Source organism: Pelophylax lessonae (assembly GCF_965119305.1).
Source record: "Pelophylax lessonae genome assembly, chromosome: 11".
Lineage (NCBI taxonomy): Eukaryota > Metazoa > Chordata > Amphibia > Anura > Ranidae > Pelophylax > Pelophylax lessonae.
This window is the reverse complement of record NC_138778.1, coordinates 235,460,332-235,485,266: the sequence shown is the minus strand read 5'-3', so window position 1 is coordinate 235,485,266 and position 24,935 is coordinate 235,460,332. Positions and strand designations below refer to the sequence as shown.

Sequence of the window (24,935 nt, the reverse complement as noted above, 5' to 3'; positions counted from 1 at the left end):
GCCCCAGACAGGGAGTCTCACCCAGGGTCCAAAGGAGCCCCAGCCAAGAGACAGGGGGTCTCACCGGGGGTCAGAGGAGCCCAAGCCAGAAATCAAGAGACAGGAGGTCCCACCCTGGGGTCAGAAGAGCCTCAGCCAGAAGACGGGGTCTCACCCAGGGGTCAGAGGAGCCCCAGACAGGGGGTCTCATCTAGGGGCCAGAGGAGCCCCAGCCAAGAGACTGAGGCCTCACCCAGCAGTGGTGGGATTCAGCCGTTTCGCACCGGTTCCACAGAACCGGTTACTAAACATTTGGAAGTTCACCGAACCGCCTTACTGTGACCATCTGTATCATCCGCTCTGGCTCTCTCTGCGGGTAGGCGGCCGGAGCCCACACACTGCACTGGTTGCTAGGCTAGAGCCGCTTAGGGTCTAGCAACCAGTGACGTCACCCCTTTCTCCTCCAGGTCGCCGCGCCGCCACCTCTCAGTCCCCACCTATTACAATTTGGCTCCAGCAAAGGGTGGACCCGGGGCGCAGAGCAGTGCGCCCCGAGCCCACCCATTGTGTAACAATAGCGAATGGAAATTCACTATTGTCACACGGATCCTCCTCCTGGCCAATCAGGAAGCGGGTCCGAGACCCGCTTCCTGATTGGCCGAAAGGCAAACCCCATTGGCCGATGAGGAGGCGGGAGGACTGAGTACTCGAGGAGACGCGGGGACTGAAGAGAAGCCGCCGCTACAGGTAAGTGCAGGTAAGTGCACGCTGTTCACTCTGCATCGAAAACGGGCACGTTGGTCTCTGCATTGAAAGGGGGCACGCTGGTCTCTGCATTGAAGGGGGCACGCTGGTCACTGTTTTGAAGGGGGCACGCTGGTCACTGTGCATTGAAAGGGGGCACCCTGGTCACTGTGCATTGAAAGGGGGCACCCTGGTCACTGTGCATTGAAAGGGGGCACGCTGGTCACTGTGCATTGAAAGGGGGCACGCTGGTCACTCTGCATTGAAAGGGGGCACTCTGGTCACTGTGCATTGAAAGGGGGCATGCTGGTCTCTCTGCATTGAAAGGGGGCACTCTGGTCACTGCATTGAAAGGGGGCACGCTGGTCACTGTGCATTGAAAGGGCGCACGCTGGTCTCTCTGCATTGAAAGGGGGCACTCTGGTCACTGTGCATTGAAAGGGGGCACGCTGGTCACTCTGCATTGAAAGGGGGCACTCTGGTCACTGTGCATTGAAAGGGGGCACGCTGGTCACTTTGCATTGAAAGGGGGCACGCTGGTCACTGTGCATTGAAAGGGGGGCATGCTGGTCACTCTGCATTGAAAGTCGGAACTGGTTACTAAATTTTTTGAATCCCACCACTGTCACCCAGGGATCAGAGGAGCCCAAGCCAGGAGTCAAGAGATAGTAGGTCCCACCCTGGGGTCAGAGGACCCCCAGACAGGGGGTCTCACTCAGGGGCCAGAGGAACCCCTTTTAAGAGACAGGAGGTCTTGCCCAGGGGTCAGAGGTGCCCCAGCCAGAAGTCAAGGTAAAGGAGATCTCACCCAGGGGTCAGAGGAACCCCAGTAAGGAGGCAGGAGGTCTCATCCCAGGAGTCAGGTGGGCTCCTATCAGGGTGTCAGAACCTTATCCAGAGGCCAGGATTGAGCCAATCAGCAGGGTGCTGCGACTAATGGCTGAGTAAGTTGAGTGAACCAGAGGAGCTGGATAACACGGAAAGACTGGTATGGAGAACAGTCGTGCTACTGACAATGGAGCCAGGTGGCTGCAGTTGACTTTTTACATTGATGGTGGAAACCCCTGCATGGACAACTGATGTGAACTTTCTTACATACAGTTTGGACGACTGGCACAACTCATTGGAAAAGCACCTACCATATGAGTATGATCTCCCCAACACCACGAGGTGTACCCAGACTGCCCTGTTAGATGGCGTGTTCTGGACCCCCAAAGATTACAATGCTCGCAGTCTCCCCACTGTTCAGGGGGATCCCATTCACATTTATATGTTCTGCAAATGACTGACATTGGATGGATACTGGCAGGAAATGTCTGCCCATATTAATTGTGCATTCCCTCCTTAATGTGCCCTGAAAATGGGGATCTCGGGAATTCTGACATTCCCCGATGAAGAGCCACACTTGGAAATTCCAGAGCTGAGCAATCCTACTCCTTGTGTAAGTCATGAAGAGACCATAGCTAGGTGCTGGACTACCGAAACATGGAGAAGAAGACAATTCCCTCAATCAGTCAACTTTCTACTGAGATAATGATGTTATGCTGCACCATTTTCCTCTCACCAGCAGGGGGAGAGCTAAATCCAAGCAAGCCCATAGACATCTACGCAGAGCACTGAGAATGCTGGGAGTTGTAGTTATAATTGCTACACTATAATGGATACACTTACAGATGTCAACTTTCCAGAAATTTTGAAGCCATTGAAAAAAAAAAAATTTTTTTTCCTATTTTTTTTTTCTGGAAAAAAATTTAAATTGTGGAACAGTTGAAAAATAAAATCAGCGTGGAGTCGTAGGAATTGAAAGTCATTTTGTTACATTGGGAAGCTGAAAAGTATATAAAGTATTATGCTTGAAATAAAATTACATCTTATTCAGTAAATATAATAAATTTGATTTTTAAAATGTCTTTTTTTTTAATATCAATGGAATCACAACGAAGGAAAAGCTCCGGAAGACCACGGAAAACAACTGTGGTGGATGACCGAAGAATTCTTTCCCTGGTGAAGAAAACACCCTTCACAACAGTTGGCCAGATCAAGATCACTCTCCAGGAGGTAGGTGTATGTGTGCCAGATCAAGATCACTCTCCAGGAGGTAGGTGTATGTGTGTCAGATCAAGAACACTCTCCAGGAGGTAGGTGTATGTGTGTCAGATGAAGAAAACTCTCCAGGAGGTAGGTGTATGTGTGTCAGATGAAGAACACTCTCCAGGAGGTAGGTGTATGTGTGTCAGATCAAGAACACTCTCCAGGAGGTAGGTGTATGTGTGTCAGATCAGGAACACTCTCCAGGAGGTAGGTGTATGTGTGTCAGATCAGGAACACTCTCCAGGAGGTAGGTGTATGTGTGTCAGATGAGGAACACTCTCCAGGAGGTAGGTGTATGTGTGTCAGATCAAGAACACTCTCCAGGAGGTAGGTGTATGTGTGTCAGATCAGGAACACTCTCCAGGAGGTAGGTGTATGTGTGTCAGATCAGGAACACTCTCCAGGAGGTAGGTGTATGTGTGTCAGATCAGGAACACTCTCCAGGAGGTAGGTGTGTGTGTGTCAGGTCAGGAACACTCTCCAGGAGGTAGGTGTATGTGTGTCAGATCAAGAACACTCTCCAGGAGGTAGGTGTATGTGTGTCAAAGTCAACAATCAAGAGAAGACTTCACCAGAGTGAATACAGAGGGTTCACCACAAGATGTAAACCATTGGTGAGCCTCAAAAACAGGAAGGCCAGATTAGAGTTTGTCAAACATCATCTAAAAAAGCCTTCACAGTTCTGGAACAACATCCTATGGACAGATGAGACCAAGATCAACTTGTAGCAGAGTGATGGGAAGAGAAGAGTATGGAGAAGGAAAGGAACTGCTCATGATCCAAAGCATACCACCTCATCAGTGAAGCATGGTGGTGGTAGTGTCATGGCGTGGGCATGTATGGCTGCCAATGGAACTGGTTCTCTTGTATTTATTGATGATGTGACTGCTGACGGAAGCAGCAGGATGAATTCTGAAGTGTTTCGGGAATATTATCTGCTCATATTCAGCCAAATGCTTCAGAACTCATTGGACGGCGCTTCACAGTGCAGATGGACAATGACCCGAAGCATACTGCGAAAGCAACCAAAGAGTTTTTTAAGGGAAAGAAGTGGAATGTTCTGCAATGGCCAAGTCAATCACCTGACCTGAATCCAATTGAGCATGCATTTCACTTACTGAAGACAAAACTGAAGGGAAAATGCCCCAAGAACGAGCAGGAACTGAAGACAGTTGCAGTAGAGGCCTGGCAGAGCATCACCAGGGATGAAACCCAGCGTCTGGTGATGTCTATGCGTTCCAGACTTCAGGCTGTAATTTACTGCAAAGGATTTGCAACCAAGTATTAAAAAGTGAAAGTTTGATTTATGATTGTTAATCTGTCCCATTACTTTTGTTCCCTTAAAAAGTGGGAGGCACATATACAAAGTGTTGTAATTCCTACACCGTTCACCTGATTTGGATGTAAATTCCCTCAAATTAAAGCTGAAAGTCTGCAGTTAAAGCACATCTTGTTTGTTTCATTTCAAATCCATTGTGGTGGTGTATAGAGCCAAAAAGACTAGAATTGTGTCCATGTCCCAATATTTATGGACCTGACTGTAAGTCGTATTATAGGCGCACCTATAGGATAGGTACAAACAATCCATGGAAGTTTACTTCCTCTTTAACGTATTTAGGACCCCTCCGATATGCCAGGATGGGATTGGTCATCCTTTAGGGCCCCTCCGACATGCCAGGATGCGATTTGTCACTCTTTAGGGCCCAGCTGACATGCCAGAATGTGTTTTGTTATCCTTTAGGACCCCTCTCTCTCGTCTCTGTCACTCGCTCTGGCTCTCTCTCCCCTTCCTTTCCTCTATCTCTCTTCTTCTCTGCCCTTCCACTCCTCCATCTGTCGTCTCTCTCCCTCACTCTAGCTCTCTCCCCCCTTTCTGTCCTCCATCTCTCTTCTCTCTCTCTTCCCTTCCTGTTCTCAATCTCTCTTCTTCTCTCCCCCTCGTTCTAGCTCTCTCTCCCCTTCCTGTCATCCATGTCTCTTCTTCTTTCCCCCTCCATCTCTTCTTCTCTTCCCTTCCTGTCCTCCATCTCTCGTCTCTCCCTTGCTCTAGCTCTCTCTCCCCTGTTCTCCATCTCTCTCTCTAGCTCTCTCTCCCTTTCCTGCCCTTCATCTCTCTTCTATCTCCCTTGCTCTAGATTTCTCTAACCTTCCAGTCCTCAATCTCTTTTCTTCTCTCACCCTCACTCCATTTCTCTGCTCTCTTCCTCACTCTAGCTCTCTCTCCCCTTGTTTTCCTTCATCTCATTTCTTCTCTCTACCTTGCTCTAGCTCTCTCTGCCCTTCCTGTCTTCCATCTCTCTCCTTCTCTCCCCCTCACTCTATTTCTTTCCCCTTCCTGTCCTCCATATCTCTTCTCTCTCCCTCACTCTCTCCTTCCTGTCCTCCATGCTGCTTCCTCACTCTCTCGCTCTACTATCCTTTATCCATTTTCTTCTTTCCCCCTCGTTCTAGCTCTCTCTGTCCTTCCAGTCTTCCATCTCTCTTCTCTCTCCCTCTCTCTAGCTCTCTCTACCCTTCCTGTCCTCCATCTCTTCTTCTCTCCCCCTCTTTCTAGCTCTCTCTCTCCTCCATGTCTCTTCCTCTCTCTCTCTCCCTCTCGCTCTAGTTCTCTCGTCTTCATGTCCTTATCTCTTCTTCTCTCCCCCTCGGTATAGCTCTCTCTCCCCTTCCTACCCCTTATCCATTTTCTTCTTTCTCACTCATTCTAGCTCTCTCTTACCTTCCAGTCTTCCATCTCTCTTCTCTCCTCCTCAGTCTATCTCTCTCTCACCTTCCTGTCCTTATCTCTCATCTTTTCTCTCTTTCGCTCTGTCCTCCATCTCTCTTCTCTCCCCTTCGCTCTAGCTCTCTCTCTCCCCTTCCTGTCCCCCCATCTCTCTTTTCTCTCCCTTGATAGAGAGGGACAGGAAAGTGGGAGGAAGAGATAGAGGGGGAGGGGGGACAGGGTGATAGAGAGGGACTGGAAGGAAGGAGGGAGGAAGAGATAGAGAGGGGGAGAGAAGGTAGATAGAGAGGGGCAGGAAGGAGGGAGGAAGTGATAGAGAGGGGGAGAGAAGGTAGATAGAGAGGGGCAGGAAGGAGGGAGGAAGTGATAGAGAGGGGGAGAGAAGGTAGATAGAGAGGGACAGGAAGGAGGGAGGAAGAGATAGAGAGGGGGAAGCAGGGAGATAGAGAGGGACAGGATGGAGGGAGGAAGAGATAGAGAGGGGAAGAGCAGGGAGATAGAGAAGGACAGGAAGGAGGGAGGAAGTGATAGAGAGGGGGAGAGAAGGTAGATAGAGAGGGACAGGAAGGAGGGAGGAAGTGATAGAGAGGGGGAGAGAAGGTAGATAGAGAGGGACAGGAAGGAGGGAGGAAGTGATAGAGAGGGGGAGAGAAGGTAGATAGAGAGGGACAGGAAGGAGGGAGGAAGAGATAGAGAGGGGGAAGCAGGGAGATAGAGAGGTACAGGAAGGAGGGAGGAAGAGATAGAGAGGGGAAGAGTAGGGAGATAGAGAGGGACAGGAAGGAGGGAGGAAGTGATAGAGAGGGAAAGAGCAGGGAGATAGAGAAGGACAGGAAGGAGGAATAGAGAGTGGGGGAGAAGGGAGATAGAGATAGAGAGGGGCAGGAAGGAGGGAGAGATAGAGAGGGGAAGAGCAGAGAGATAGAGAGGGACAAGAAGGAGGGATAAAGAGTGGGGAAGAAGGGAGAGGAGAGAGATAGAGATGGGCAGAAACGAGTGAGAGGATGGAGATAGAGAGGGGTGGGAAGGAGGGAGAGGATGGAGATAGAGAGGGGTGGGAAGGAGGGAGAGGATGGAGATAGAGAGGGGTGGGAAGGAGGGAGATAGAGAGGGGTGGGAAGGAAGGAGAGGAGGGAGATAGAGAGGGGTGGGAAGGAGGGAGAGAGAGAGTTGGAGAGGGAAAGGAAGAGGGGATGGGGGGGGAGAGAGGAGAGAGAGGGACAAGCATGGAGAGGACAAGGGAGAGGAGGAGAGTCTTGTCACTGACCTAGAAAAGGGAAATATGTGGCTGAGGTCGGTCCGCCTGCTGCTGTCACATTCAGGGAGGGGACTTGGCATTGAGTAGAAAGTTTTGGTGACTTGTCTGTTTACTCACATAGATCTGTGACACTCAGCTGCATGACATTGCTGGGGACACGGCTGGACTTTCTCTCTGGTATACACTGATAGGAGAATGACGGAGCGGAGTCAGAAAGTTCTGGAACTTCTACGTCTTCCAGAGAACTCTCATTGTGCGGACTGTGGACATCCAGGTATGGCCGGGTTCAGGTAACGCGGTGATCTGTGCAGCCTGCAGTGCTGTGTACCATCTCCTCCCAGGCTCTGTGCCTTCTATCTACTACTTAGGAAGCTGCACATCCATTGTACCCTCAGATCTGTACTCCGTATAATGTGCCAGTACCCAATATAATGTGCCTGTACCCCGTATAATGTGTCTGTACCCCGTATAATGTGTCTGTACCCCGTATAATGTGTCTGTACTTCGTATAATGTGTCTGTACCCCATATAATGTGTCTGGGGTGCCTCCAGAGCCCAGCACACTCCTTCCTGCTGCTTGTCAGGTGGGCTGTGTACAGTCTGTGTGAGCATAGAGATGACTGTCCTGGTTCCCCAGCACCTCTATACATACCAGGCACACTGGGGGTCACAGGTGGTCCGAGGAATGCCAGTTGTGCCAGGATTCCTGTTAGACTGGTAAGGGTTCCTGCTTGGGGTAATTTCTATAGATTTATATCTTGTCCAAAGATATCCAATACAATCATAAACGTAGGGACATCATGAGAAGAGAGAGGGGCATGCTCCTTCAATCTTTCTACATAAGGGGTACCGGTCTCCAGTCCTCTGTGGTGGGCACGGGTCTCCAGTCCTCCTCCATAGGAGGGTACAGGTGTCCAGTCCTTCTCCATGAGGGGTATGAGCCTCCAGACCTCCTCCATACATGGCACGGGTCTCCAGTCTTCCTCCCTAGGGGGGTACAGGTCTCCGGTTCTCTTCCATAGGGGGGTACGGGTCTCCAGTCTTCCTCCCTAGGGTGGTACGGGTCTCCGGTTCTCTTCCATAGGGGGGTACAGGTTTCCAGTCCTCCTCCATAGGGGGTTATGGGTTTCTAGTAGGGATAGACCGATATGTTTTTTTCAGGGCCGATACCGATATTTTGGTCACAACGTATCGGCCGATATGGGCCAATATCTTGTACATTTAGACTCCATTCACACTAGCACGACTTGTCAGACGACTTGGTCGCCTGACAATTCGCTGTGGGTCGCCTGCCATAGATTAGCACAGGACCCATTCTAATAGGAGCGACACAAGTCGCTCCGACTTAGACAAAGGGTCCTGTACTACTTTTGGGCGACCTGGAGGCGACTTGCATTGACTTCAATGATATGAAGTCCGTGCAAGTCGCGCCGAGGTCGCAGTGCACGCTGTGCACCGCGACTTCACAGGTCGCCCTATCAAGTCGTGTCGCCCCTGTCTGAACAGGGTCTTAAAAGTTTTGAAAAATAAAGCCAAATTTTGACACAAATCTGGTACTGAACATGTTAATTTTTGTTTAATGCTTAATAGCTGGCTTGCTGGCACCCTGTGGTGGGTGGCTGGCTGGCACCCTGTGGTGGGTGGCTGGCTTGCTGGCACCCTGTGATGGCTGGCTTGCTGGCACCCTGTGGTGGCTGGCTGGCACCCTGTGGTGGGTGGCTGGCTGGCACCCTGTGGTGGATGGCTGGCTTGCTGGCACCCTGTGGTGGGTGGCTGGCACCCTGTGGTGGGTGGCTGGCTGGCACCCTGTGGTGGGTGGCTGGCTTGCTGGCACCCTGTGGCTGGCTGGCTGGCTGGCACCCTGTGGTGGGTGGCTGGCTTGCTGGCACCCTGTGGTGGGTGGCTGGCTGGCACCCTGTGGTGGGTGGCTGGCTTGCTGGCACCCTGTGGTGGATGGCTGGCACCCTGTGGTGGATCTCCAGTATGGGTCTCCAGTCCTCCTCCATGGGGGGGGGGGGGGGGGGTACAGGACTCCAGTCTTCCTCCATACTTGCAGACGAGTCAGTGCACACACATCCGTCTCCCCCTCCTGCTATTTGTACAGCCATCTCAACCTCTCAGTGGTCACATTTGTCTGAATAATGAGGATCTGTGATCTCTGTAGACCTCAATCTGTCACAAATTTCATATAAACTACCAGCAGATGAGACGTTCCTCTCTATGTATAGACATCTTACCGGAAAATAAATTGGGAAGTATTCAACCAGCTGTTCTCTCCGTATTATGAGTTAAATAAAAGCTACATAGAGAGATCTTCACTCCTGCCATCTGGGGGTCTGTATACCCGCTGTGCCCATTATGAGGGGTTCCCACCACCCCTGTGCTGAGTTCCCGGGTCTGTACACCCGCTGTGCCCATTATGAGGGGTTCTCACCATCCCTGTGCTGAGTTCCCGGGTCTGTACACCCGCTGTGCCCATTATGAGGGGTTCCCAGCATCCCTGTGCTGAGTTCCTGAGTTTGTAAACTCGCTGTGCCCATTATGAGGGATTCCCACCATTCCAGTGCTGAGTTATTGGGTCTGTACACCCGCTGTGCCCATTATGAGGGGTTCCCAGCATCCCTGTGCTGAGTTCCTGGGTCTGTACACCTGCTGTGCCCATTACGAGGGGCTCCCACCATCCCTGTGCTGAGTTCCTGGGTCTGTACATCTGCTGTGCCCATTATGAGGGGCTCCCACCATCCCTGTGCTGAGTTCCCGGGTCTGTACACCTGCTGTGCCCATTATGAGGGGTTCCCACCATCCCTGTGCTGAGTTCCTGGGTCTGTATACCCGCTGTGCCCATTATGAGGGATTCCCACCATCCCAGTGCTGAGTTATTGGGTCTTTACACCTGCTGTGCCCATTATGAGGGGTTCCCACCATCCTTGTGCTGAGTTCCCGGGTCTTTACACCTGCTGTGCCCATTATGAGGGGTTAATTTTGTTTATTGAAAAATCTTACAAACAACAACTTATATACAATAAAACCATAATAAATAAATTAATAAATAACATATTTACAAAATAATTAAATATAACTATACAAAACCAAAAACCAAACAAGAACATAATAAATAAACCAAATTGCGCACAGCATAAACCCTACGAGAGAGCCAGACTAAGGAACATCACCGTCACCATGCATGTAGCCTTTTATCAAAAATATATTTTATCTGAAAATCTAGGGGAGTGAAGCAAGGACAGAAAGAAAAGCCGCACACCCCGAGATCAACAGGCAGCAGCTACAGAGTCCTGATATTCCTCCACGCCTTTATCCAGGCCTCCTGCTGCCACCTGTCTTTCTCAAGACCCCGAATCTTCCCAACCTCACCCAGAATGTTCTGCACCACCACCTCAACAGGGAGGATTTTACTCCGTAAGGATACCTGGCACCGTGCACTCCACGTGAAATAACGGACTACTACACTAACTAAAAAAAGTGTTTCCAAATCATAATCCCGGCGAGTCTGGAATGCCCCATACACCCACTCTGCATAACTCATATGGGGGAGGAAGGGTACACTCAGAGCCCTCCCTACCCTCTTGTACACCTCTATATTAAAAGGGCACTGAAGCAAAAAATGATCCATGGACTCCACCGCACCTCCACACTCTACTCTCGGGCAGCCACGATCACTCACAGAGAGAAACTTCAGGTTGCCCTTCACATATAGTTTTCCATGGAAAGCGAGCCAAGCCTGATCCCTAAACTTCATTGGGATTCTCTCCAAATTAATCAAACGCAAACCCTCCCCCAAAACCAGGCTTGGGCAATCCCTTAAGGCCAGTGGTTCGCAAAAAACAGAGCTCATGATCCGCTTCTCAAGAAGTTTCCTTGGAAGAGATCTGATCTCCCCTGCCGTTACTTGCCACTGCCGAAGTATTTTCAAACACGGGGCAACATAAGTCGGGAGCTTATCATGCTTGACCCTCAGGCTTTTCACTGGCCCACCATTTTCCCAGTTTCGCAGAAAGGGCCTAAACCAGGACTGGAAAATACCAACCCACCCAGGCGGTCTCTCTGCCAACATGTTACCAAGGTTGTACTTTACAAACATCAGAGAGAAAAAGACTACAGGGTTGATCATTCCTAGACCACCCTCCCGCCTAGGAAGATAAGTCACACTCCTTTTGACAAGGTTTATTCTGTTTCCCCATAACAGCTGGAAGAAACAACTATAGATCCTGGTATAGAGAGACACTGGCAAAATGCAGACAAAACTGACATACAGAAAAATTGGAATCAGGTAACCTTTGATCAGATCAACCTTTTCCCTTAAGGAAAACCGCCAACTTTTCCAGCTCGCCACCTTGGCATTGGCATTCTCCAGCCTGCTCACCCAATTTGCATGACCATAGTCACCTGGGCCAAATTCAATGCCTAGAACTCTAATTTTTTGTTGGGGCTCCGGGAAGTCATCCGGGAGAACAAAGCTCTCACCTTCCACGCCCATCCAGAAAGCTTCACACTTGTCCTGGTTGACCTTTGAACCTGATGCTTCCGCATACTGCCTTGTCACTGAGACCACCTCCTGCGCTTCCCCAGTCCCAGAGACAAAAACAGAAACGTCATCAGCATAAGCCACAACCTTCAAAGGAGGCTCACCAGCGATGCCCAAAGGTACCCCACACAATGGTCCACTCTCTAGCCTTCTAATGAAGGGGTCGATTGCAAACGCATATAGCAGAGGACTCAAAGGACACCCCTGACGCACACCTGAGCCAACCACAAAGGGCTGCCCAACCCAACCATTAACCAGAGGAAAGCTTTCAGCCCCTTTGTACAAAATCTTGAGCCAATCAATGAAACCCCCCTCCAGGCCATACTTGCCAAGAAGGAGCCATAGGTACTCATGATTAACCCTATCAAAGGCCTTAGCCTGATCCAATGTCAGCAGATATTTACCCCAACCAGCAGCCCTACAACGCTCCAAGGCCTCCCGGACAGCTAACACAGCTGAGAAAGTGCTTCTACCCTGGATTGCGCAGTGCTGGTGATGGGATAACAAATCGCCTGCCACTGATGATAATCGCCAGAAAAAAAATCTTTGCCAGTATCTTTCTATCGACATTAAGAAGGCTAATGGGGCGCCAATTCTCAATCATCGAAGGATCTTTGCCCTTTGACAGAAGAACCACTGCAGATTGCCTCATGGAAGGAGGGAGAGAACCCTCATGCAAACAGCCATTAAAAACCTCCGCAAGGTGTGAAGCCAGGATCTTCTTAAAACATTTATAAAATTCGGCTGTCAAACCATCTGGCCCTGGAGTTTTCCTGATGGCTAGTTTATCAATAGCCTGGATCACCTCATCTGCAGTGATTTCATCTGTCAAATTCATCAAAGGAACAATATTTTCCAGACCTGGCGTAGAGTCCAAAAAACTCAACATCCCTGTCCGATCAAGGTTCTTTCCTCCCAGGAGATCAGCATAGTATGACCTGACGACCTCCAGGATCCCTGACCTAGACTTCGTCAGAGAGCCCGTACTGTCCTTCAGGCCATTGACCGTCTTAACTGCTACGCTCTGTTTACAATTCTGGTAAGGGTCAGGCGAATGGTATTTCCCATAGTCCCTTTCCTGAACCAAAGAGGCGTGCCGGTCATATTGATGGGTCCTCAGGAGGAGCTTCACCTCAGAGATCGCCCCAGAATCTCCTCCATTCGATACAAGGCGGTCAAGTTTCCTCCGCAAACGCTGGTAGGTGATATACTTATCTTGCTGTCTCTTTCTCCCTATGGCCTTGAAAAGCCTAACAGTCCGCTGTTTTATAAGCTCCCACCATTCTGACTTACTGTTGCAAAAGTCTAGGATAGTTACCTGTGCCTGAAAAAAATCCTCAAAGGATTGTCTTACTTCCTCGTCATCCAGGAGGGCCGAATTCAATCTCCAGATACCCCTCCCCCTAGGTGGCACGCCTGAGGCATTCAGAGTCAAATATAGAATACAGTGATCAGAAAACTCCACTGCCCGACAAACAGGTGCCGAAAAAGCAGAGTCCTCCTTTAAAAAAAACCTATCTATCCTACTCTGACTATTACCTCGCTGAAAAGTGAACCCCGTGCTGTCTGGGCAGCGCTTAATGTGCACATCTACCAGACCTGCTTCCCTAACCATTGCATTCAGGAAAAGGCTGTCATAGCCCAGCTTATCTCTGAAACCTCTCCTGTCTTTAGGCCTAGTAATGGTGTTGAAGTCACCTCCAAAGATAACCTGCTGAGCCGTAAAAAGAAAAGGCTTAATCTTTGTAAAGAGGCATTTCCTGTCCCATTTTGTCTGGGGACCATAGATGTTAATCAGGCGCAGGTCCTGCCCCCTCACAGAGACATCCAAAATCATGCATCTCCCAATCTCTACCTCAATTACCCGTCGGCATGTTACCATACCAGAAAAAAGGACCGCAACCCCGCTGTAAGGCTCGGCCGCAAGAGACCAAAAGGAGGGACCACGCTTCCACTCCTTCTTTGCCAGATGTATATCAGCCAGATTACTGAGATGGGTCTCTTGCAAAAACAAAATGTCAGCATCAAACTCGCTGAGCAAAAATAAGGCCATATGACGAGCACTCACTGATTTTAAGCTGGCAACATTAATGGTTGCCACTTTTAACGGAGTGGGAACTGCCATTAGGATAATTGAGGCAGCCGTTTCTTAGCCTGACTACTCTCTCTTCCTGGAGAACCAGTGCGCTTCAATGCACCCTGGGACTCATCATCCATAGAAGACGCCGTACTCAACGAGTCCCATTCATCGTCATCATCTGACAGGACCCCAAACTTATTTTTCAAGGGCAAAACCTTAGGACTTTGGGCAACTGAACACCTTTTTTTTTTTCTTTTGCCCTTCTTCCTTTTCTCCTCCAACCATTCCACATCATCCTTGGACAAACTGCAAATTACAGTCTCCCCACTCTTAGCCTCCCCTTCACCCCCACTCTCCCTTACCTTATCTGCCACCAGGCCAGCCTCTTCACCATTTTCCCCACTCCTCTGCATCCCCTGGTCCCCAATAGAAGCCCTGAAATGTCGAGGGGGTGGGACTGGCACTGCACTTGATGCCCCTGCATCAGCACCTCTTGCGGCCTCTGCAATTTTGGAGGACATAGACACAGAAGGATTGGACACATTCTCGGTAACTGATACATGCAAACGCACAGACTGGGGCACCACAGATTTGGAAGACACTGACACACTGGGAATTGGCACAGACTGGGAAATCACAGACTGGGAAGACACAGGCACACTAGGCAAACGCACAGACTGGGAAGACACAGGCACACTAGGCAAACGCACAGACTGGGAAGACACATGCACACTGGGCATTGGCACAGACTCAGAGGGAATCGCAGGCACCCTAGCTGCTGAGCTCTGAGCATCCTCCATGTCCAGGCGGAAGAACTCTCTCATGAGCTCAGGCTGGTTATGCATTGCCTCGGGACACTGGCTATAAGGATGCCCAACCGAATTGCACAAGTTGCACCTTATAATGTTGCAATCCTTTGCCAAATGCCCTAAATCCTGACACAGAGAGCATTTCATCACTGGACAGGAGGATGCAAAGTGCCCTTTATCCCCACATTTATTACACAGTTTTGGCTGGCCTGGATAAAAGATGGTCAGCCTGTCCCTTCCCAGGAAAGCTGAGGATGGCAGATGCTGGATGACATTATCAATAACTCTCAGTTTTAGCTGCACAGACCATCCCCCCGTCCATATTCCTCGGTCATCCATAATTTTGTGTAAGGGGCTCAGGATGTCTCCATATCTCCTCAGCCATACAGATAAATCCCCTTGTGGTATGGACTCATTGCGCACAAGAATCGTCACCATTTTAATAAGTGGCTGACGTGACACAACTTTGGGGATGAGCCCTCTCCAGTCCGGCAGGCTCCTACACACATGCTCATATTTCTCCCAAAATATGTCCAAAGACTCCGGACGGATAAAGGACAAATCATACTCATAGGAGCCGGTCGGACTGATCAGGGCGAAGATATCTTCGGGTCTAAACCCCATCTGCAGAATCTTATCAACCACAGCTCTCCTATATGGGGGAATACCTTCGCCTTCCCATCTGAGCTGAACCACATTCCTCCTTTTAAATAGTGAGGAAGATAAACCATTTCCATGCTCCCCCCTACCAGATCCTGTAGCAGCACCAGCATAGGTTTTCCTCCCAGACATACCAGTAATTACAGCATTGTCCTTAGACACAACCACACCTGCTGACAAGGAGCCTGAATCAACCCTTGCAGTCTTTGGAGCAGCAGAGACAAGACCCACCCCCTCCCCCTTCTCTAAGCACTCAGCTGCTTTCCTGGGTTCAATCACAGTTTTTTTTACTGCAGAATCCCCAACAGTTGTAGCACTACTGCTCCCAGCATCTCCTGCACCATTTTCAGGAACAACAGCTTTATCTGGGTCAGGAAAAGCCTTTGCAATGTCCGTGGTGCTCCTCTCTGCAGACACTTCAACCAAAAGCTCAAAGTTATTTTCAGTTTTCCCACCAATCGCATTTAAAGTTTTTTTAGCAGGTGCATCAGGTTGCACTGCATGCTGCACATTGTCTATGGGTGTGGGCTGACAGCCCATAGCACTACAACCCTCAGCAAGCACATTGTCATTAAAGTTCACATCACCACCTTGCACACACACTGTACCTGCTTGCTGTGTTGTTACCTCTGCAGTGTCATGGCTGATGGTGGGATCAAACTTCCTCCTGGTTGTTGCAGGCTTCATGGTGAATGTTCCTCTCTCCACAGGTCTCTCTTTCATAGGGCGAGGAACGGTATCCATATCCTCATCTGAGGAATCCGCAGAAAAATGTAACTTTCTTCCATCCAGAGGGGTTTCCAGCTCAGCGATGAACTCCAACATGCCAGTACCCCCCTCAACCTCCTGCTCAGATGTTCCACATTGCTGCTGCAGAGGGAGGGAGACAGAGGCCTCCGCCATTGGGGGCTCAGCAGATGTCTGAGGTGTTGAAGAGCTGGGCTCATCCTCCGGGCCCACTTTCTCACTCTCTGCTGACTCTGTCGGTACCTGCATCTCTTCACTGGCTGGGTCACTCTCCATGCTGGAAACGGTTCCTCTCCTCATACGGCTGAAACGTTCCTCATTCCTGTATTTTTCCTTAAAAGCTCCGCTACTTTCCTTCAGAGAGCTCACCAACTCTTTCTGCTTCCTCAAAGCTTGCTCCAAGTCCTTTAATTCAGGCCTCAGAGCCGGTCTCTTCTTACTGTACAGTTTGGCACAATACAACTTTTTCTTTTTAAATTCAGTTTTTAAAGCTGCCAATTTCTCCTCCTCTTTCTCAATCCTTGTCAGCTTGTCCACAATCCTCCGTCTAAAGGTAGATAGGGATTCACCCCTCCTTGGGCCGAGCTCCATGTCTTCCATAGGCTGAGGCCTAGTCTCAGGCCTATCCAGGGGGCCCCCGCCGGGGTCCTCCCCAGGATCCAGCATCCCTCCTGGGGCAGAGAAACAACTCTAGCCCCTGGCTTCTGGAAGCACACGAGCTAAGGAATCAGCAACCTCACACCTCGCTGTCAGGGAGTGGAATGGCAGTTTCCCACCATCCCTGTGCTGAGTTCCCGGGTCTGTACACCCGCTGTGCCCATTATGAGGGGTTAATTTTGTTTATTGAAAAATCTTACAAACAACAACTTATATACAATAAAACCATAATAAATAAATTAATAAATAACATATTTACAAAATAATTAAATATAACTATACAAAACCAAAAACCAAACAAGAACATAATAAATAAACCAAATTGCGCACAGCATAAACCCTACGAGAGAGCCAGACTAAGGAACATCACCGTCACCATGCATGTAGCCTTTTATCAAAAATATATTTTATCTGAAAATCTAGGGGAGTGAAGCAAGGACAGAAAGAAAAGCCGCACACCCCGAGATCAACAGGCAGCAGCTACAGAGTCCTGATATTCCTCCACGCCTTTATCCAGGCCTCCTGCTGCCACCTGTCTTTCTCAAGACCCCGAATCTTCCCAACCTCACCCAGAATGTTCTGCACCACCACCTCAACAGGGAGGATTTTACTCCGTAAGGATACCTGGCACCGTGCACTCCACGTGAAATAACGGACTACTACACTAACTAAAAAAAGTGTTTCCAAATCATAATCCCGGCGAGTCTGGAATGCCCCATACACCCACTCTGCATAACTCATATGGGGGAGGAAGGGTACACTCAGAGCCCTCCCTACCCTCTTGTACACCTCTATATTAAAAGGGCACTGAAGCAAAAAATGATCCATGGACTCCACCGCACCTCCACACTCTACTCTCGGGCAGCCACGATCACTCACAGAGAGAAACTTCAGGTTGCCCTTCACATATAGTTTTCCATGGAAAGCGAGCCAAGCCTGATCCCTAAACTTCATTGGGATTCTCTCCAAATTAATCAAACGCAAACCCTCCCCCAAAACTAGGCTTGGGCAATCCCTTAAGGCCAGTGGTTCGCAAAAAACAGAGCTCATGATCCGCTTCTCAAGAAGTTTCCTTGGAAGAGATCTGATCTCCCCTGCCGTTACTTGCCACTGCCGAAGTATTTTCAAACACGGGGCAACATAAGTCGGGAGCTTATCATGCTTGACCCTCAGGCTTTTCACTGGCCCACCATTTTCCCAGTTTCGCAGAAAGGGCCTAAACCAGGACTGGAAAATACCAACCCACCCAGGCGGTCTCTCTGCCAACATGTTACCAAGGTTGTACTTTACAAACATCAGAGAGAAAAAGACTACAGGGTTGATCATTCCTAGACCACCCTCCCGCCTAGGAAGATAAGTCACACTCCTTTTGACAAGGTTTATTCTGTTTCCCCATAACAGCTGGAAGAAACAACTATAGATCCTGGTATAGAGAGACACTGGCAAAATGCAGACAAAACTGACATACAGAAAAATTGGAATCAGGTAACCTTTGATCAGATCAACCTTTTCCCTTAAGGAAAACCGCCAACTTTTCCAGCTCGCCACCTTGGCATTGGCATTCTCCAGCCTGCTCACCCAATTTGCATGACCATAGTCACCTGGGCCAAATTCAATGCCTAGAACTCTAATTTTTTGTTGGGGCTCCGGGAAGTCATCCGGGAGAACAAAGCTCTCACCTTCCACGCCCATCCAGAAAGCTTCACACTTGTCCTGGTTGACCTTTGAACCTGATGCTTCCGCATACTGCCTTGTCACCGAGACCACCTCCTGCGCTTCCCCAGTCCCAGAGACAAAAACAGAAACGTCATCAGCATAAGCCACAACCTTCAAAGGAGGCTCACCAGCGATGCCCAAAGGTACCCCACACAATGGTCCACTCTCTAGCCTTCTAATGAAGGGGTCGATTGCAAACGCATATAGCAGAGGACTCAAAGGACACCCCTGACGCACACCTGAGCCAACCACAAAGGGCTGCCCAACCCAACCATTAACCAGAGGAAAGCTTTCAGCCCCTTTGTACAAAATCTTGAGCCAATCAATGAAACCCCCCTCCAGGCCATACTTGCCAAGAAGGAGCCATAGGTACTCATGATTAACCCTATCAAAGGCCTTAGCCTGATCCAATGTCAGCAGATATTTACCCCAACCAGCAGCCCTACAACGCTCCAAGGCCTCCCGGACAGCTAACACAGCTGAGAAAGTGCTTCTACCCTGGATTGCGCAGTGCTGGTGATGGGATAACAAATCGCCTGCCACTGATGATAATCGCCAGAAAAAAATCTTTGCCAGTATCTTTCTATCGACATTAAGAAGGCTAATGGGGCGCCAATTCTCAATCATCGAAGGATCTTTGCCCTTTGACAGAAGAACCACTGCAGATTGCCTCATGGAAGGAGGGAGAGAACCCTCATGCAAACAGCCATTAAAAACCTCCGCAAGGTGTGAAGCCAGGATCTTCTTAAAACATTTATAAAATTCGGCTGTCAAACCATCTGGCCCTGGCGTTTTCCTGATGGCTAGTTTATCAATAGCCTGGATCACCTCATCTGCAGTGATTTCATCTGTCAAATTCATCAAAGGAACAATATTTTCCAGACCTGGCGTAGAGTCCAAAAAACTCAACATCCCTGTCCGATCAAGGTTCTTTCCTCCCAGGAGATCAGCATAGTATGACCTGACGACCTCCAGGATCCCTGACCTAGACTTCGTCAGAGAGCCCGTACTGTCCTTCAGGCCATTGACCGTCTTAACTGCTACGCTCTGTTTACAATTCTGGTAAGGGTCAGGCGAATGGTATTTCCCATAGTCCCTTTCCTGAACCAAAGAGGCGTGCCGGTCATATTGATGGGTCCTCAGGAGGAGCTTCACCTCAGAGATCGCCCCAGAATCTCCTCCATTCGATACAAGGCGGTCAAGTTTCCTCCGCAAACGCTGGTAGGTGATATACTTATCTTGCTGTCTCTTTCTCCCTATGGCCTTGAAAAGCCTAACAGTCCGCAGTTTTATAAGCTCCCACCATTCTGACTTACTGTTGCAAAAGTCTAGGATAGTTACCTGTGCCTGAAAAAATTCCTCAAAGGATTGTCTTACTTCCTCGTCATCCAGGAGGGCCGAATTCAATCTCCAGATACCCCTCCCCCTAGGTGGCACGCCTGAGGCATTCAGAGTCAAATATAGAATACAGTGATCAGAAAACTCCACTGCCCGACAAACAGGTGCCGAAAAAGCAGAGTCCTCCTTTAAAAAAAAACCTATCTATCCTACTCTGACTATTACCTCGCTGAAAAGTGAACCCCGTGCTGTCTGGGCAGCGCTTAATGTGCACATCTACCAGACCTGCTTCCCTAACCATTGCATTCAGGAAAAGGCTGTCATAGCCCAGCTTATCTCTGAAACCTCTCCTGTCTTTAGGCCTAGTAATGGTGTTGAAGTCACCTCCAAAGATAACCTGCTGAGCCGTAAAAAGAAAAGGCTTAATCTTTGTAAAGAGGCATTTCCTGTCCCATTTTGTCTGGGGACCATAGATGTTAATCAGGCGCAGGTCCTGCCCCCTCACAGAGACATCCAAAATCATGCATCTCCCAATCTCTACCTCAATTACCCGTCGGCATGTTACCATACCAGAAAAAAGGACCGCAACCCCGCTGTAAGGCTCGGCCGCAAGAGACCAAAAGGAGGGACCACGCTTCCACTCCTTCTTTGCCAGATGTATATCAGCCAGATTACTGAGATGGGTCTCTTGCAAAAACAAAATGTCAGCATCAAACTCGCTGAGCAAAAATAAGGCCATATGACGAGCACTCACTGATTTTAAGCTGGCAACATTAATGGTTGCCACTTTTAACGGAGTGGGAACTGCCATTAGGATAATTGAGGCAGCCGTTTCTTAGCCTGACTACTCTCTCTTCCTGGAGAACCAGTGCGCTTCAATGCACCCTGGGACTCATCATCCATAGAAGACGCCGTACTCAACGAGTCCCATTCATCGTCATCATCTGACAGGACCCCAAACTTATTTTTCAAGGGCAAAACCTTAGGACTTTGGGCAACTGAACACCTTTTTTTTTTCCTTTTGCCCTTCTTCCTTTTCTCCTCCAACCATTCCACATCATCCTTGGACAAACTGCAAATTACAGTCTCCCCACTCTTAGCCTCCCCTTCACCCCCACTCTCCCTTACCTTATCTGCCACCAGGCCAGCCTCTTCACCATTTTCCCCACTCCTCTGCATCCCCTGGTCCCCAATAGAAGCCCTGAAATGTCGAGGGGGTGGGACTGGCACTGCACTTGATGCCCCTGCATCAGCACCTCTTGCGGCCTCTGCAATTTTGGAGGACATAGACACAGAAGGATTGGACACATTCTCGGTAACTGATACATGCAAACGCACAGACTGGGGCACCACAGATTTGGAAGACACTGACACACTGGGAATTGGCACAGACTGGGAAATCACAGACTGGGAAGACACAGGCACACTAGGCAAACGCACAGACTGGGAAGACACAGGCACACTAGGCAAACGCACAGACTGGGAAGACACATGCACACTGGGCATTGGCACAGACTCAGAGGGAATCGCAGGCACCCTAGCTGCTGAGCTCTGAGCATCCTCCATGTCCAGGCGGAAGAACTCTCTCATGAGCTCAGGCTGGTTATGCATTGCCTCGGGACACTGGCTATAAGGATGCCCAACCGAATTGCACAAGTTGCACCTTATAATGTTGCAATCCTTTGCCAAATGCCCTAAATCCTGACACAGAGAGCATTTCATCACTGGACAGGAGGATGCAAAGTGCCCTTTATCCCCACATTTATTACACAGTTTTGGCTGGCCTGGATAAAAGATGGTCAGCCTGTCCCTTCCCAGGAAAGCTGAGGATGGCAGATGCTGGATGACATTATCAATAACCCTCAGTTTTAGCTGCACAGACCATCCCCCCGTCCATATTCCTCGGTCATCCATAATTTTGTGTAAGGGGCTCAGGATGTCTCCATATCTCCTCAGCCATACAGATAAATCCCCTTGTGGTATGGACTCATTGCGCACAAGAATCGTCACCATTTTAATAAGTGGCTGACGTGACACAACTTTGGGGATGAGCCCTCTCCAGTCCGGCAGGCTCCTACACACATGCTCATATTTCTCCCAAAATATGTCCAAAGACTCCGGACGGATAAAGGACAAATCATACTCATAGGAGCCGGTCGGACTGATCAGGGCGAAGATATCTTCGGGTCTAAACCCCATCTGCAGAATCTTATCAACCACAGCTCTCCTATATGGGGGAATACCTTCGCCTTCCCATCTGAGCTGAACCACATTCCTCCTTTTAAATAGTGAGGAAGATAAACCATTTCCATGCTCCCCCCTACCAGATCCTGTAGCAGCACCAGCATAGGTTTTCCTCCCAGACATACCAGTAATTACAGCATTGTCCTTAGACACAACCACACCTGCTGACAAGGAGCCTGAATCAACCCTTGCAGTCTTTGGAGCAGCAGAGACAAGACCCACCCCCTCCCCCTTCTCTAAGCACTCAGCTGCTTTCCTGGGTTCAATCACAGTTTTTTTTACTGCAGAATCCCCAACAGTTGTAGCACTACTGCTCCCAGCATCTCCTGCACCATTTTCAGGAACAACAGCTTTATCTGGGTCAGGAAAAGCCTTTGCAATGTCCGTGGTGCTCCTCTCTGCAGACACTTCAACCAAAAGCTCAAAGTTATTTTCAGTTTTCCCACCAATCGCATTTAAAGTTTTTTTAGCAGGTGCATCAGGTTGCACTGCATGCTGCACATTGTCTATGGGTGTGGGCTGACAGCCCATAGCACTACAACCCTCAGCAAGCACATTGTCATTAAAGTTCACATCACCACCTTGCACACACACTGTACCTGCTTGCTGTGTTGTTACCTCTGCAGTGTCATGGTTGATGGTGGGATCAAACTTCCTCCTGGTTGTTGCAGGCTTCATGGTGAATTTTCCTCTCTCCACAGGTCTCTCTTTCATAGGGCGAGGAACGGTATCCATATCCTCATCTGAGGAATCCGCAGAAAAATGTAACTTTCTTCCATCCAGAGGGGTTTCCAGCTCAGCGATGAACTCCAACATGCCAGTACCCCCCTCAACCTCCTGCTCAGATGTTCCACATTGCTGCTGCAGAGGGAGGGAGACAGAGGCCTCCGCCATTGGGGGCTCAGCAGATGTCTGAGGTGTTGAAGAGCTGGGCTCATCCTCCGGGCCCACTTTCTCACTCTCTGCTGACTCTGTCGGTACCTGCATCTCTTCACTGGCTGGGTCACTCTCCATGCTGGAAACGGTTCCTCTCCTCATACGGCTGAAACGTTCCTCATTCCTGTATTTTTCCTTAAAAGCTCCGCTACTTTCCTTCAGAGAGCTCACCAACTCTTTCTGCTTCCTCAAAGCTTGCTCCAAGTCCTTTAATTCAGGCTTCAGAGCCGGTCTCTTCTTACTGTACAGTTTGGCACAATACAACTTTTTCTTTTAAAATTCAGTTTTTAAAGCTGCCAATTTCTCCTCCTCTTTCTCAATCCTTGTCAGCTTGTCCACAATCCTCCGTCTAAAGGTAGATAGGGATTCACCCCTCCTTGGGCCGAGCTCCATGTCTTCCATAGGCTGAGGCCTAGTCTCAGGCCTATCCAGGGGGCCCCCGCCGGGGTCCTCCCCAGGATCCAGCATCCCTCCTGGGGCAGAGAAGCAACTCTAGCCCCTGGCTTCTGGAAGCACACGAGCTAAGGAACCAGCAACCTCACACCTCGCTGTCAGGGAGTGGAATGGCAGTTTCCCACCATCCCTGTGCTGAGTTCCCAGGTCTGTACACCTGCTGTGCCCATTATGAGGGGTTCCCACCATCCCTGTGCTGAGGTCCTGGGTCTGTACACCTGCTGTGCCCATTATGAGGGGTTCCCACCATCCCTGTGCTGAGTTCCCGGGTCTGTACACCTGCTGTGTTCATTATGAGGGGTTAATTTTGTTTATTGAAAAAATCTTACAAACAACAACTTATATACAATAAAACCATAATAAATAAATAAATAAATAACATATTTACAAAATAATTAAATATAACTATACAAAACCAAAAACCAAACAATAACATAATAAATAAACCAAATGGCGCACAGCATAAACCCTACGAGAGAGCCGGACTAAGGAACATCACTGTCACCATGCATGTAGCCTTTTATCAAAAATATATTTTATCTGAAAATCTAGGGGAGTGAAGAAAGGACAGAAAGAAAAGCCGCACACCCCGAGATCAACAATTTATCCAGGTCTCCTGCTGCCACCTGTCTTTCTCAAGACCCCGAATCTTCCCAACCTCACCCAGAATGTTCTGCACCACCACCTCAACAGGGAGGATTTTACTCCGTAAGGATACCTGGCACTGTGCACTCCACATGAAATAACGGACTACTAGACTAACTAAAAAAAGTGTTTCCAAATCATAATCCCGGTGAGTCTGGAATGCCCCATACACCCACTCTGCATAACTCATATGGGGGAGGAAGGGTACACTCAGAGCCCTCCCTACCCTCTTGTACACCTTTATATTAAAAGGGCACTGAAGCAGAAAATGATCCATGGACTTCACCGCTCCTCCACACTCTACTCTCGGGCAGCCCCGAATCACTCACAGAAAGAAACTTCAGGTTGCCCTTCACATATAGTTTTCCATGGAAAGCGAGCCAAGCCTGATCCCTAAACTTCATTGGGATTCTCTCCAAATTAATCAGACGCAAGCCCTCCCTCAAAACCAGGCTTGGGCAATCCCTTAAGGCCAGTGGTTCGCAAAAAAACAGAGCTCATGATCCGCTTCTCAAGAAGTTTCCTTGGAAGAGATCTGATCTCCCCTGCCATTACTTGCCACTGCCGAAGTATTTTCAACATAAGTCGGGAGCTTATCATGCTTGACCCTCAGGCTTTTCACTGGCCCACCATTTTCCCAGTTTCGCAGAAAGGGCCTAAACCAGGACTGGAAAATACCCACCCACCCAGGGGGTCTCTCTGCCAACATGTTACCCAGGTTGTACTTTACAAACATCAGAGAGAAAAAGACTACAGGGTTGATCATTCCTAGAACACCCTCCCACCTAGGAAGATAAGTCTCATTCCTTTTGACAAGGTTTATTCTGTTCCCCCATAACAGCTGGAAGAAACAACTATAGATCCTGGTATAGAGAGACACTGGCAAAACACAGACAAAACTGACATACAGAAAAATTGGAATCAGGTAACCTTTGATCAGATCAAATTTTTCCCTTAAGGAAAACCGCCAACTTTTCCAGCTCACCACCTTGGCATTGGCATTCTCCAGCCTGTTCACCCAATTTGCATGACCATAGTCACCTGAGCCAAATTCAATGCCTAGAACTCTAATTTTTTGTTGGGGTTCTGGAAGTCATCCGGGAGAACAAAGCTCTCACCTTCCACGCCCATCCAGAAAGCTTCACACTTGTCCTGGTTGACCTTTGAACCTGATGCTTCCGCATACTGCCTTGTAAATGAGACCACCTCCTTCGCTTCCCCAGTCCCCGAGACAAAAACAGAAACATCATCAGCATAAGCCACAACCTTCAAAAGAGGCTCACCAGCGATGCCTAAAGGTACCCCACACA

General features: G+C 49.2%; 2 protein-coding genes across 3 annotated transcripts in view; one reads left to right on the top strand and one right to left on the bottom strand.

Moving 5' to 3' along the window:
• The window catches only part of TEFM (transcription elongation factor, mitochondrial), a gene marked incomplete at its 5' end in the record, with an annotated part of 41,308 nt that extends 38,981 nt beyond the window's left edge, over window positions 1–2,327 (bottom strand). Inside the window, one exon of the mRNA XM_082272899.1 lies at window positions 2,288–2,327. Coding sequence (XP_082129025.1) covers window positions 2,288–2,327 — 40 coding nt within the window. The remainder of the gene's footprint in view (window positions 1–2,287) is intronic.
• A 4,420-nt stretch (window positions 2,328–6,747) lies between these two features.
• Window positions 6,748–24,935, top strand: part of ADAP2 (ArfGAP with dual PH domains 2) — an 82,611-nt gene continuing 64,423 nt past the window's right edge. The window contains exons 1-2 of one of the 2 annotated variants that reach the window (XM_082272585.1): window positions 6,748–6,832; window positions 6,919–7,071. In XM_082272585.1, the coding sequence (XP_082128711.1) occupies window positions 6,993–7,071 (79 nt within the window). In that variant the 5' untranslated portion in view covers window positions 6,748–6,832; window positions 6,919–6,992. The remainder of the gene's footprint in view (window positions 6,833–6,918; window positions 7,072–24,935) is intronic. The other variant, XM_082272586.1, reaches the window with a different exon arrangement.